The 13,810-nt window shown below is 51.5% G+C and overlaps 1 protein-coding gene across 2 annotated transcripts; it reads right to left on the bottom strand.

Annotated features, from left to right (window-relative positions):
• Window positions 1-1,587: 1,587 nt before the first annotated feature.
• Window positions 1,588-13,094, bottom strand: PI16 (peptidase inhibitor 16). 2 transcript variants are annotated; one of them, XM_082637159.1, is made up of 7 exons: window positions 12,897-13,094; window positions 8,734-8,955; window positions 6,784-6,893; window positions 6,410-6,498; window positions 5,112-5,786; window positions 4,757-4,896; window positions 1,588-2,642 (listed from the first exon to the last, which is right to left on the bottom strand). In XM_082637159.1, the coding sequence occupies exons 1-6, from the start codon at window positions 13,065-13,067 to the stop codon at window positions 4,775-4,777; spliced, it is 1,389 nt and encodes a 462-aa protein (XP_082493285.1). In that variant the 5' UTR covers window positions 13,068-13,094; the 3' UTR covers window positions 1,588-2,642; window positions 4,757-4,774. The 2 variants fall into 2 exon arrangements, with proteins under 2 accessions (XP_082493285.1, XP_082493284.1); XM_082637158.1 differs by having other exon boundaries at window positions 5,241-5,786; window positions 12,897-13,073.
• Between the last annotated feature and the right edge of the window lie 716 nt (window positions 13,095-13,810).

Here is a 13,810-nt window from a genome sequence, read left to right as displayed (position 1 = left end):
CAGCCATCTCCTCCTAGGTGTCTGGAGAAGCCACCAAGGTAAAGAGCCAGCGTGGGTGGGCCTGTCAAGTCACTTTGAGGAGAAGCAGTGCCATTACCAGGTAATACCCTGGGATTTCTGAATTTCAGGGTCTTGACTGCATTTCCCAGGTTATCTTCCACCCAGAAACAGCAAGAAAATCACCTTTGATGCTCTGTCTCGGTTTTTAGTTGAGCAAAGTACAGGTTTTTATTCCTAACCATTTTCAGTTCAGTATTAAGGTGCGTGTGTTGTGTATGGTAAATGCTCCCTTTGTCTCCTGAACCTTTCATTCTTTGAGGGCTGAAGCCTCACCTGCTCCCCTCCCCCAACCCCCCCTAGCACCTGGCATGTTTCCTCTCAGTCCTGGAAACTAGAGTGACAGAGTCCTTATCTGAGAAAGGAGATTGGGTTGAATTGGTGGGGGAGGGGTGTGGAGGATTTGGGGGGTAGGTGGGGGGAGCTGAGCTGTCAGCAAAAGGAGGGGTGACAGGAGTGGGAATGTCCCTGTGGGGACCCAGTTACCTCCCTCCCCTCCTGGAAAACCTAATTCCAATGGACAAAGCTGGAATGTCCTCTGACAGACCTTTTGGGACCCCCTGTGATGAAGCCCGAGGTGGCAGTGGTGGTCTTTGCAGGGCCCTACTGTAGCCCTTGTTGCTGTGCCAGTGCCCAGATGCCTGGGAGTCACGCAGCAGAGTGCAGGAGCAGACCTGCCCTACTCTGGTCCTCGAGGCCTCAGAGTGCCAGCCCCCTGCCCTCCTTTTGAACCTGCCCTCCCATTCTCCTCCCCTCCCTGACTACTATGGGATACCATGTCTTGGCTTCTGTTATTTACCCCCCAAAATTTCCAAAGAGATTCCTGCTGCTGGTCTTAGTAGGTTTTCTCATATGACAGGTTGGGCTGGAACCTGAGTGCTGGAAACAGGTGTTCTTGCTTTGCAGGAGGCTGGTACATCCCACCCCAAAACTGAGAAAGATGGGTTTGGGCCTCCACAGTCTGGCTCTGCCCAGAGGCTACCTCACCTGACCACCTCATAGAACTTGGGACTAGCTTGCGAAGACAGGCCCACAAAGGGAGGGACGCCCTTCCCCCCTCAGGAAGGCAAGCAGGGTCAGCATCTGAAAATCAATTAATGTAATACATTCTGTCCATAGGAGGAACAAAACCATACAGTCATCTCAATAGACACAGGAGAAGTGTTTAACAAAATTCAACATCCCTTCATGATGAAAACATTCAAAAACCTAAAAAGAGAAGGGAGCTTCCTCAACCTAGTAAATGGCATCTATGAAAAACCCGTAATTAATATTATACCAAATGGTGAAACACCTAATGTTTTTCCCCTGAGATCAGGAACAAGACAAGGCTCTGCTCTTGCCGTTAGTCAACATTGTACTGGAGGGTCTAGCCCGGGCAACTGGGAAAGAAAATGAAATATTATCTGTGTTAGAAAGGCAGAAGCAAAACTGTCTCTGCAGATGACATGATATTGTATTGAAAATCCTGAAGAATCCACTGAAAATACTGTTATAACTAATAAATGAATTCAACAAGGTTGCAGGATATAAAATTGATGTACAAAAATCAATTGTATTTCTATACACTTGCAAAGTGAAAATGAAATTAGTGAAACAATTTCATTTACAATAGCATAAAAATTAATAAAATACAAATTTAACAAAAGAATTACAAAACTTATATTTTGAAAATTATAACACATTGTTGAAAGAAAGTAAAGAAGACCTAAATAAGTGGAAAGACATCCCATGTTCATGGATCGGAAGCCTTAACATTGCTAAAATGGTGGATTACATAATCCCTATCAAAATCTCAGTTGACTTCTTTGCAGAAATTTGACAAGCTGATCCTAAAATTTATATGGAAATTCAAGGGATGATAGCCTACACAGTCTTGAAAAAAAACAAAGTTGGAGGACTTGCACTTCCCAATTTCAAAACTTAACTACAATGCTACAGTAATCAAGATGGTGTGGCATTAGCGTAAAGATAGATACATAAGTCAATGGAATATGATTGGGAGTCCAGAAAGAAACATTCACATTTTAATTCACACAATTAACGTAAAAATTTTAAACACAGGCATAAATCTTCATGACCTTGGATTAGGCAGTGGTTTCTTAGATGTAACACCAAAAGCACAAGCAACAAAAGAAAAAAGTCGGAAGTCCTCAAAATTAACAGCTTTTGTGTTTGAAGGATATCAAGAAAAACTGAAAAGGCAGCCCACAGAATGAGAGAAAATGTTTGCAAATCCTATATCTGATAAGGGACTTGTATCTAGAATATGTAAAGAACTCCTACAACTCAATAATAAAAAGACAAATACCCCAATTAAAAAATGGGCAAAAGACTTGAGTAGATATTTCTCCAAAGAAGATATACCGATGGCCACTAAGCACATGGAGAGATGGTCAACATCATTAGCCATCAGGGAAATGAAAGTCAAAACCACAGCAAGATACTACTTCACACTCGCTAGAATGACTCTAATCAAAAAAGACAGTAACAAGTGTTGGTAGTGTGGAGAAATTGAAACCCTTGTACATTGCTGGTGGGAATGTAAAACAGTGCAGCCACTTTGGAAAGTAGTCTGGCAGTTCCTGAAAAAGTTAAACATAGAGTTACTATATGATCAGAGTAGCCATATGATACCACTCCTAGTATGTACCCAAGAGAAATGAAGACATATTGCCACACAAAAACTTTTACATGAATGCTTGTAGCAGTATTATTTATAATAGCCAAAATGTGGAAACAAGCCAAGTGCCCAACAATTGATGAATGGATAAATATATTCCATACAAAGGAATATTACTTGGTAATAAAAAGGAATAAAGTACTATCTCATGTTACAACATGGATGAACCTGAAAATACGCTAAGTGAAAGAAGCCAGACACAAAAGGCCACATATTGTATGATTCTATTTATATAAAATGTCAGAATAGACAAACCCATAGAGACAATAGATTAGTGATTGCTTAGGGCAGGGGCTGGGGGCCGTGGAGGGAAAATGGGAAGTGACTGCTGAGGGGTGCTGGGTTTCTGTTTGGGGTGATAAAAATGTTCCCAAATTGTGATGGTTGCACAACCCTGTGAATATACTAAAAACCATTGAGTGGTACACTTTAAATGAGTGAATTTTATGTTATATGAGTTATACCTTAATGGAGATACAGTCTATCATCTCATACACACACACACAGCATTCAGCCCTGGACTATTTGGATGCTTCCTGTTTAGCTGCCCCTCCCCACCAACCCAAGCTGGGTCCCAGGCTGCCCTCATCACCTACCATTGCTAGCCCTACTCACACACTTGCGCTTGCCTGCCCCACAGCACTTCGGGACAATCCTGTGCTTCCCTGGAGGGTGTCTGGGACTCCAGAGCCCTTTCTCAGGACTCCTCTAAGCACCAGGGGTTGGCCAAACCATGCTGAGGTACATTTCAGACCTTGTGTCCTGGGTGGGCGTGCCAGCAGGACCCCTGTGAAGAGGTCGTATGCCACTCCTTGATCCTGGGTCACGAACCCAGCTAGGCTCCACTAGTGACTCCCAGGGCTGGGAGAGTCAGCCCAGCACCCTTCGCCAACCCTTGGCCCTAGCCCCTTTCCGCCGGCTACCTGAAGATTTGGGGGCGGGGGTTAGGAAGGAAAGGAAAAGTGCCTCAAAGAACTAAATGGAGTGTTTGGGGGAGAGGGCGTGTGAAGGAGAAGGAACAGTTGCCATGAGTCAGTAGGGGAAGAGGTGAGCCTCTCAGGGCCTCCTGCCCAAGAGCCCTCCCTTACCCCCTCTGTTGCTCGCAAGCACGGCGACTGGTCCTCTTACACGGGCTTTTATTCAGGAGTCAGGGGCTGCCTCCCTTCCCTGGTCCCTGCCTGCCCCACCCATAGAACCCCTCTCAGATGGGGCTTGTCCTTCATCTGCCCCTCACGACACCCGCTGCCTGCTAAACAGGAAAGTTAGGGGACCAGACACTCAGGGAGAACCCTTACCTTGCCTAGGTAGACAACCCAAGGCCAGGCAGGCAGGGACCTCCCCAGAGTCCTCACTCACCACCACCTCCACCCCCTAGACTGAGATGGGAGGAACAGAAGGGGTCCAGACACATGCAGTCAGTGGGCAGCAACCTGAGCTCGCAGTGGCCAGGCCCCATGCCCCCAAAGATGTCTGTGGATGAGGCACATGCCCTGCAGCCTTTCCCTTCCAGAGGGACTTCAGCCAAGAAACATCTTGTTTGGCGGGCTGGGGACAGGGTGGGGGAGTTGGCAGGAGGACAGCTGACTTCTTCACCCTGGGAAGGCAGGAAGCACTCCTGGGAACAGCCCTAGACTCCAGTGGCTCAAGGAAGGGGCCAGGGGACTGGAAGGGGCTGAGGGGTTCCTGGGAGGCCCTGAGATCTTCTGTCCCTGGGAGAGCAGGACTGTGGCCACAGGACAGCTGGAGAGTGGGCATAGGCCACAGGAACACTGCTCAGGACAATCTGCAGCTGGCTGAGGGGTGGACCTCCCCAAAGGCAGAGGCATCCTGGGGCAGTGCCAAGGGTTGTCCCTGTCGAGGCCTCCTGAGGGCACAAGGCCTCTGGCCTGGAGTCTGGCTAGGGTGAAGGGAGGCTGCTGGGCCACAGAGAGGACCTTCCAGGAAGCTGTGGTCTCTTATTGGAGAAAGACAATCCAGAGTGGGCATGAGGCTAGGGTCCCCCCCATGAGGCCTTGCCTTTGAGTGGTGACCCCTTCAGAAGATTCCAGCCAGCACCAGGGGAGGCAGTAGCAGCAGCCCCAGGAGGAGGCCCCCGCCGTGCCCAGGGCTCGAGTTCAACCCTGACTTGATGCCATGCTTTTCAGGGCCCTCTGCACCTGCAGGAAGGGAGAGGCTTTGCCTTAGCCTGGAGACAGCTCTGCCTGACCTCCCACCCACCCTACCAAGGCATGCACGTGGGGCCCAGCAGCCAGGGAGGAAGCTCCTACTCGGAGGGTGCATGCCCCGCCGTGCCTATATCATCTATACTAGAGGCAGGGTGCTGACATTCTGGAGCCAGAAGGGAAGGTAGGATGGGCGCTACAGGCCTTACCTGGCAAGGAGGACTGCAGGGCCAGGATACGCCCACCCATGGCATTAGCGGTGGCAGAGGCACTGGGGGAGTTGGACAGGGACTTGGAGGAGGTGTGTCCCTTGTGCTCCAGTGCGGCCTGCGGCTCACCTGGCTTGTCCTGCGCTGGAAAAACTGAGGCCAAGATCTCACTGGAATGAGGCGACTCGGCCTCAGCCTCGCCCTCCTCCTGGGAGTGGGGTAGCGGCTCCCATGTCCCCGTCAAGGACATCTTGGGCTGCAGAGAACTCTCTGGGCTCCTGGAGGGCATTCTTGTACTGCTGGCCTCTTTGTCTGCTGATTTGGGGGTAGGATCATGGGTTGATTTGGGGAGGGTAGCCGGTCTCTCATCCAAGTAGAGTAGCCTGTGAGTTGCCAATAAGGAAGGGACCTCAGTTGCTAAGGAAGGTGGAGCCTCTGTTGCCATGGAAGGGGAGTCTTCCGTTACTAAGGAAGATGGGGCCTTGGTTTCTACAGCAGGTAGAGCGTTTGTTGCCAGGGAGCCTGAGACCTCTGTTACCAAGGATGGAGTTTCCGTTGCTAAGGAAGAAGTGATACCCTCTTTCCTAGAGCCTGAGGCTTCTGTTGCCAGGGAAGATGGGGCCTCAGTTACTAGGTAAGGCAAATCCTGAGCCTCCTCCGGGCCTCTGATGGGTTCTGATAAGAGAGACAAGGCCTGGCGTTAGTGCTGCAAGCAGGACCCCGCATCCCTCACCCCACCACAATCAAGGTGAGGTGATCAAATGTCCTACGAAGACACACAAACACACATGCACACACCCTGTCCAGCAAATATGTCCCTCATTGATAATACATGTTATTTCTTGTGACTGACAGTTGCCCCTCCATCCACCTCCTTGTCCAAGTCTTCCCCTCTCTACACACGCACTTCCACTTTTTCAGGGGATTTCTCCCGCTGGATTCCTGTTCCTAAAACACCCATCGCGTTGCAGGCCTGGCCTTTGGAGTCCCTCTGACCACCCATCTGGCCACGCCCCCCACCTCCACCCCTCCACCCCCTGTGCTCAGGAGCCCCCGACTCTCCTCTACCCTCTGCTTGGAGGGTAGAAAGCTGTTCATTTGGAATGCCAGGGCGCCAAAGTGGTGTGCAAGGAGGGCAAAGCAGGTAAAGCGGGCTTGGGAACCCAGATGGGGTGGGGCCGCTGAGGGTTCCTCCCCTGGCCCATGCACCACTCTGGAGCCTTGGAAGACACCAGACCATCCAGTAGGCGTCCCCTGCCTCACCTGCCTCCCCCAACGCCACCCCACCCCGGACTCACCACACAGGGAGTGTTCGCAGTGGTAGCCCAAGGGACATTGGGAGCACGGAGTTCCCTCCTGGTAGGGTCTTTGCCCCTTCACGTTCCCCCTGCAGGAGGCGAGGAGGATGCTGGGGGGAGGGGGGTCCCTGCCAACCCCTGTCCCTACCCCTCACACACACACCTAGTCTGGAAGCGCTCCCTGGGTCTTACTTGCCCTACCCTAACTTGCTGGGCCAGTAAGAGCAGACTCCCATGGGTGCCCTTGCAGCTCCTCCAAGGGTAGAGGGTATGGACCCCAGGTTGGCCCCCTTCCTCCTCCTCAGACTGTGTCCAGCTCAGCCCTCCCCTTGGCTCTGCCCACCCCCTTCCCCCAGGGCTCCCTCCCCACTCACGGGGGCTCATAGTTGCAAACCAGCAAGTGGATATTGGTCTCCTCAACACCCTGGAGCTTCTCACAGAAGTGGGCACCACAGCCAATCCTCTCTGTCTTGGCCCAGACCACCTGAAGGAGGGCAAACCCAACAGTTTAGCCTGGGCAAGATGGCTCCTAGCTGGTGTCTCTCTACATCAGCCTTCTATGAGTGAGGAGAGGAGGAACCCTATATGTAAGATCCAAGTCCCTGAGGACACACAGCTTCAGGACAAAACTCTGAACAGGGGGCTTGGGGGGAAATTTGTCCCAAGCAGCCTACTCTCCTCTACCAACCACACACACTATTTCACTAGGACTCTCTCCCTCTGAAAACCTTCCCCTTTGATAGACCCTCATGAATTCTTCCTGTGGGCTCCTCCTAGAGGCCCTTGCATTTTAAAAGAGGGATATAACAAAGGAATGAATCTCAAATGGGAGAATCTTAAACATCAACAACAAGCAAAGGCCAAGGAAGGGAACAGGAGGAGCCATTTTGGAAGTAAAACTTCCCCCCAAATCACAAGTAAGCAGGGACCTGCCCTGCCATTTCTAAGTGTGGGTCTCCTAACTGGAAGAAGGCATTCTGTCTTAAGTATAAATTTTAAAAAGTCAAAACAACCTTTGTGCCCTGCCATCGGCTGAGACAAGCCAATATAGCCTCCCTTTGCTATTTCTAGGCTTAGTCTGCCCAGGAGTCACTCAAACTGAGGCCCGTTTTTTGTTGAGATCTGGCTCTCGCTGTTAATTCTGCACAACTCCCCAGGATTGGGGTCTTGCTGCTTGAATCAGCTGAGAGTTCCCGAGGGACCACTGTCGAGCATCTCCCAGGCAGAAATGACCCCAGAATGCACATGCACTCAGCCTTAGAGAACACAGGGGTGGAGATGGGGCAGCCCGACTCCTGCTGGGCACTGACAGCAATTCCTACAGGAGGATGTTTGTACGGGGAGTGTGAGAGGTGGCAGGGAACAGAGAGAAGGGGGCAGGGAGGGCTGGGGCCTCACAACTTCCTGATCTGGGTGGGTGATGTTGGGATTTCCTTCTCTAAAGATCAGCACTAAAAATACCACCTAAAAGAAACACTGGAAAATGGAATTGGTGGATATGGGTGGGAAGATGGTTGGTTCATTTCCTTTTTCTTTTTTTAAAATTTGTCATGTTATTGTTTGAACAACAAATAAGCATTGGGAGGACAAAAAAAAAAAGAATTCAATAACACTAATGTTAATTCTCCTACACACACCCCTATGCCCCTTGTCTGCAAACTCAAACTTTCAAAATGCAGTAAAACCCTGACATAGCAAAGAGTGACTGCACGAGGCAGGAAATGCTCTCAGAAGGCTCTCCGAAACGTTCACTTGGTGACAGCTTGCTCTCTTATTTTGCATGTAGTTTTTCAAGGCAGAAGAAAGATTGTGTATTTGCTTTATCAGTCCCTGGCAGATTAGAAGCAGCAACTTAGACACGCTGAGAAATGACAAGAGGGACAGTGAGAGAGAGAAGACCGAAGGCGGGGGGAAGCGCTTCACTGCTGGGGCAAACAGCCGTTGTGTAACCTCGGCCAGAGGACGAGACTGCTTAGAGCTCCATCAGGATCGCCTGGCACAGTAACTACCCTCCAGGAAAAAGGCTCTGGGACACCTAATTCAGGTCTCTTCAGGACCAGGAGGCCGAGAGGGGCCGCCTAGGTTTTCAGAAGATTGTGGCTTTTAAAGAGACAACTGAAAATGGTTTAGACAGTCTGAGAAGCAGACTTCGTTGGGGGCCTGGACAACACATGAATTGCTGTGGAGAGATGACTTTTATGAAGGATGCAATCGGGACTTAACGGGCCCTGAAGGGAGAGGTGGGCCCGCCCAGCCCGGCTCCGCCCCGCCCCGCCTGGCCTCGCCTATTTCCTGTGGCCCCGCCCGCCCGTCCAGCTTCTCACCTGCGTGTAGTGGCCGCACATCTGGCCTGTGGCGCAGGTGGCGGCGCTGAGGTTGTAGTGCTCGCGCTCGTGGTGCCACTCCTCCATGGCCAGAGGCACGTCCAGGCCCTCGTCCGTGATGGCGAACAGGTTCTCGCCGCGACGCCCACGCTCCTTGTTGTGGCCCCACACGCACTGCTGCGCATAGGCCTTGGCGAAGGCGGCCAGCTCCTTGTCCCACCTCTGCGGGTCAGGTTGTGAGGGGGAGGTGAGGACGCCTCGGGCTCAGTGGAGGCGGGAAAGGAGGGTGGGAGAGGGAGGTACGGATGTCTAAATTGGGTGAGGATCAGAAAAGAAGGTGGAGGGTATTCTGGGGGGGCCTCTGGAGGCCGAAGACCCTCCCCTCCTTGCGGGGTGACTTGTGGCCATGATCTGGAACACAGCTGTGCTGATGGGGAGCTTCTGCGGGGAGGTGGGAGGGTGCCATCCCAGACCATGGAGTTAGGCAAACTTGGGACCATTCGCCAGCTGTGTGGTTTTAGAGAGATTGCCTAACTTTTCTGAACTCTCATAGGACTTTGGGAAGAAAAAATGAGATGATGTTTTTGATAATGGGATTATTAATTAATACTAATATCATTCTATTTGCAAGGTGGGTGGTGATGCCCCTGCCAGGGCTGCCTGAACTGTTCTGAAGCACACACGATGTCCAGTGAGATGTTCCGGGGCTGGGTTGTTTATTCAGCCATTCCACTCCCTCTACCCACCCACCAGAAATCTGACTTGAGGGGCCAGCACCCCCTTTAACCTCCCACTCTCCCCTTGGGATAGCCCAGCCTCTACGGCTTTACCAGCTCTGGGCTTCCCTCCCAATTGCTCTCTTGTCAACTGGACCACCCCTTTCCCCAAGAAAATTAAGTGTGTGTGTGAGACCCTCACTGAGAGGCCTATTTTCAGAGCCTTGGTGGCCCAAAGAGCTGTCAGGTCCCAAAGGCAGTGTTCTCCAGGGAGGACCTCAGGTGAGATGGTGGGGGGCATTTCAGATTAGAGGGCCTCTGAGGTTCTGTGTCCCAGGCTGGAAGGACGGGCCCAGTGTGGGTGGGAAGACAGATTAACAAGGCATCTGACCAAGGGATTGAGGAGGGAGGCCTGGATCCCATTAAACTGTCCTTGGCCTCTCCTAGAAATGGATGGCCTGGCAGCAACTCTTGCTCCACCCTCTGGGGGCCCGCCAGCTGTGGGAGCCAGACAGCCCATAAAGTGCCAAGAGCTTGGGTGACCCTGAGGGGAGGGGGCTGTGTGGCCACAGGGTTCTCAGGAGCAGCTGCCTGGGGTGCGGATGGGAGCACTGGGCTGGGATAGTAAAATGCTGTAAATTCAGGTGAATCCCTTTCCCTCTGTGGGCATTTTTGTCCCAAGTCACTGGTCCCTGAGGCTCTCTCAAACTGGTAGTAGTGGAGGATAGGGAGCAGGAAAGGGGCAGGGTGCTGGGGACCAGGCTCAGGGTGTCTGGGATGACCTTCAGGGCTCCAGACTAGACTGTAAGCTCCTTCAGCGTGTCTGACACAGTGCTGGCCCAGAGCAAGTGCTCAACAGACATTTCTCAGCTGTTGATGACTGAGACACAACCCTGCTTAAAGCAGTCTCTCCTACAGAGCTCGGCTGTAATTTCCATCCTGACTGGATGCCTGGAGTCCCACCATTAGAGAGTCATTCCTGTGATTCTTAAGGCTTCTCAGTTGTCCAGAGACCCCTGTGGAGGTTCAAGAGTCAAGGTACCCACCCTCACTGGCCACTTGGTCACCATATGAAAGCAAGTCCATTCATTCATCCACTCACTCATTCATTCAACAGTCCTGAGCACTATGCCAGCCCTGGGGTAACAGCAAGGACTAAGAAGCCCAAGTTCCCAGTATCATAAACCATTAACTGGGCCACCATGTGGTAACTGACAGATATGCGATGGGTAGTATAGGGGCACCAAAAGAGGGCCATTTAGTGCAACCTGAGGATGGAGAAGGAGACATTAAGCTAAGTGTTAAAAGATGAGGCATTGGCCAGGTGGAGAGGGGAAAGGCATCCTGAGAAGAGGGCAAACATCAACAAAGGCATGGAGATCGGAAACGTTTTGGTGGTGGACAGATAAGCTGCTCGGGTTACTCAAGGAGAAAGTGTGAAGGAGAGGAGGCTGGAGAGGTAGACAAGGCCAGACACACAGAGTGGGGCTTCTCAGGAGCTGGAGCTTTATCTGGAGGCAGCAGGGAGCCAGTGGGAGCCATGGATGGGTTTTGAAAAGAGTCAGGCCAGAGTGTTGGATCATTCATTCTGGTAGTAGAAGCCAGAGGCTGAGAAAGCAGGTAGAGGCTGTTCTAGAATTCCGTGGGAAAAGAAATGAAAGACTGAACCAGGGTTGTGTCAAAGAGATGGTCTCGGAGGGGTGGGGGGAGATGGGATTCAAGAAAAATTGAACCTTCTGGGAGGTAAAAGTGGTGATGCTTAGACTTGGAGGCTGAGGGAGAGAGAAGAATCTGTGATAACCCCCACCTGCCTCACCCTGGATCCATTCCCTCTTTTGTTATCAAACACTTATTGCACACTTACTGTGTGCCAGGCCCTGTTCTAAATGCTTTACACATAGTCACTCATTTCATCCTTTCAGCCACTCTACAAGAGAGTTATTATAGTGTTATCATCCCCGATTTACAGTTGGGGCACAGAGAGGTTAAGTAACTTGGCTGAGGTCACATAGCTAATAAATGGCAAAGTCAAGATTTGAACCCAGGCCATCTGACTCCAGAGTCTCTGTATTTACCGCTGCTGAAGCTGAGCCTAAGCTTTGTCCCAAATTTATCCTAGTGTCCCAGTCCAGCCTTATCTCCCCCTCCTCAGATCACTTCCTACCAGGCAGCAGCATATCCCATCAATACCTGAACTGCTTCCTAGAATGTTGCCCCACTCCTGAGGTCCACCTCTGTCTACAAAGCAGCTTTCAGCCTGTGTAGCCCCCAGCCTCAGCCAGCAAGACTCTAGGGCATCAGGGACCTACAGATGGGGAAACTGAGGCCCAACAATGTGTTCCAGGCCTCAACTGGGGAACTGTTGGCAGAGCTGGTAACAGAATCGGGAGCTCCTAGTTTGTTGTCTGCAATTCCTGGTTGCCAAGGCCCGACAGGGCTGTGAAGGGCGGTGCTGTGTGCATCTCTGGAGCCCTTCCTAGATCTTTTTCATAGGTCATCCTGTCTAACCCTCAGGGCAGGGACTGCCCGCACCATGTGATCAGGAAACAGACGCCTTTGAAGGTAAAGGGTCCACCCAGAGTCACTTCAGTCAATTGGACAGAGCTGTTAGAACTCTGGTCTTGGACCCCTGGTGCAACCTGGCTCTCAGGCACCAGCTAGGGGGTCCCTGGACACTGCCCCTCACCTAAGGGTGACTGGAGAAGAAGGGCCAGTGTAGCCCTCAGGGAGGGCAGGAAGGGGGTGAATTTCTCACTTTATCTCTTTCATGTAAATATACCCTACTATACCAAAAATATATGTATGTATATTTTTTTTAGATTTCATTTTCCCCCAGTCAATATTATATCTGTGAGATTCTGTCCATGTTGATATTTATGTAGCTCTAATTATGACATCATTTTACAGATGGGAAACTGAGGGTCCTTACTAGGTTAAGGGACTCACCCCAAATCACAGGCCTTGTGAGTGGTCGAGACAGATTTTGATCTGTGTGATTCAGAGCCCTGTCTGCTTCTGGTTCCTGTTCTCACCCCACCTCCTTAGTACATCTCTCCTACCCTGGGTGCTGGGACTCATCCTGCTGCTCTATTTTTTCTTCTCATCTCCTTGGGAGGTATCTGAAAGATCATTTCACCAAGGTGTTAGGAACTTCCTGTGTTCCCCCTCTCAGGGGCACATGCATTTTAGGAAGTGCTGGGAAGGGGTCACTGGATCAGGGAGCAGGGCTTCCAGGCCTGGCTCTACCAGCTATGGGACATGCAAGCCCCCTGAGGGACCAGCAAGTCCCTCTGAGCCTCAGTTTCCTCATCTGTATAAAGAGGCTGCTTATGGGGGCCTGTGAATTCTACAATGTCAGGGACTCTGTTCCTGCCAGAGAGATGAATCCCTGAGATAGCTTCCACTCACGCCGTGAAAGGGTTTGGTGGGGGCCCTGGCCACACTTACCATTTGCAGCATGTTGGCAGCCGGCGGGGACACCTGGGCTCGGTAGAGATTGTGCAGCTCCACCATCACGTGTTTTTCATCGTCACTGAGGGCTCCGGCAGGGCCCATGGCAGCCCCCAGCAGTAGCAGCGGCAGCAGCAGAAGGGCCAGGAGGCTGCGGAAGTTGTGCATGTTGGCCAGTCCTCTCTGCCTCTCCCGTTCAGGGGTCTGGCAGCTGGAGTTAAAGTCCTTCCCACACAAGCACCACCCTGGCTGGGGCGGGCGGGAGGGGCTGTGTCTGGTGGCCTGGCCCAGTTCAAACAATGTCTTGGGGAGGGCTGGGTGCTTGGGTCCCGACCAGAGTTGAGTCCACTCCCAGCATTTATCTCCCCTCAGAGTCCTTGACTAAAGCCTCCTTTCGCTTGGTAACAGGGGCTCAGGCCAAGAGCTGTGTGAGTTCTGCAGTCCCTCCTGAGTTGTGGACAGGTCATCCAGGGGCAAAATCACAGTAACCTCTGCAACGACTGCTTGCACCCCAGGTCTCACCCACTGGGTGCTGAGGACAGGTAACAAGAAGGGAGTCACATGGATCCTACCCCCAGAGGACTGGGCAAGGTGAGGAAGCAACAGGCGGTGTGTGGCAGGATGGAGGAAGACAAGATGTATTTGGCAAAGGTTGGGCCAGCCTAAGTCTGAATCCTGGTTCTGTTCCTTTTCTAGCTGTGTTTTTGGCAGTTTTCTCAACTGAACCAGTGACAGTAATAGTAGCTACCTAATGGAACTGGAAGGAGGATTAAATGAGATCAAATATATAAAAAGCACCCAGTACAGTAACTGGCACATAATAGGCTCTCAGTAACAGTAGACAACAACCACCCAGCCTTGGAATAGGCTTTTCACTATGGATACAATTGTGGCTTCTGTGTGCCCTCTGT

Source organism: Mesoplodon mirus (assembly GCF_964341445.2).
Source record: "Mesoplodon mirus genome assembly, chromosome: 12".
Classification (NCBI taxonomy): domain Eukaryota; kingdom Metazoa; phylum Chordata; class Mammalia; order Artiodactyla; family Ziphiidae; genus Mesoplodon; species Mesoplodon mirus.
The sequence above is the reverse complement of the archived record's forward strand: the minus strand, read 5'-3'. Positions and strand labels throughout refer to the sequence as shown.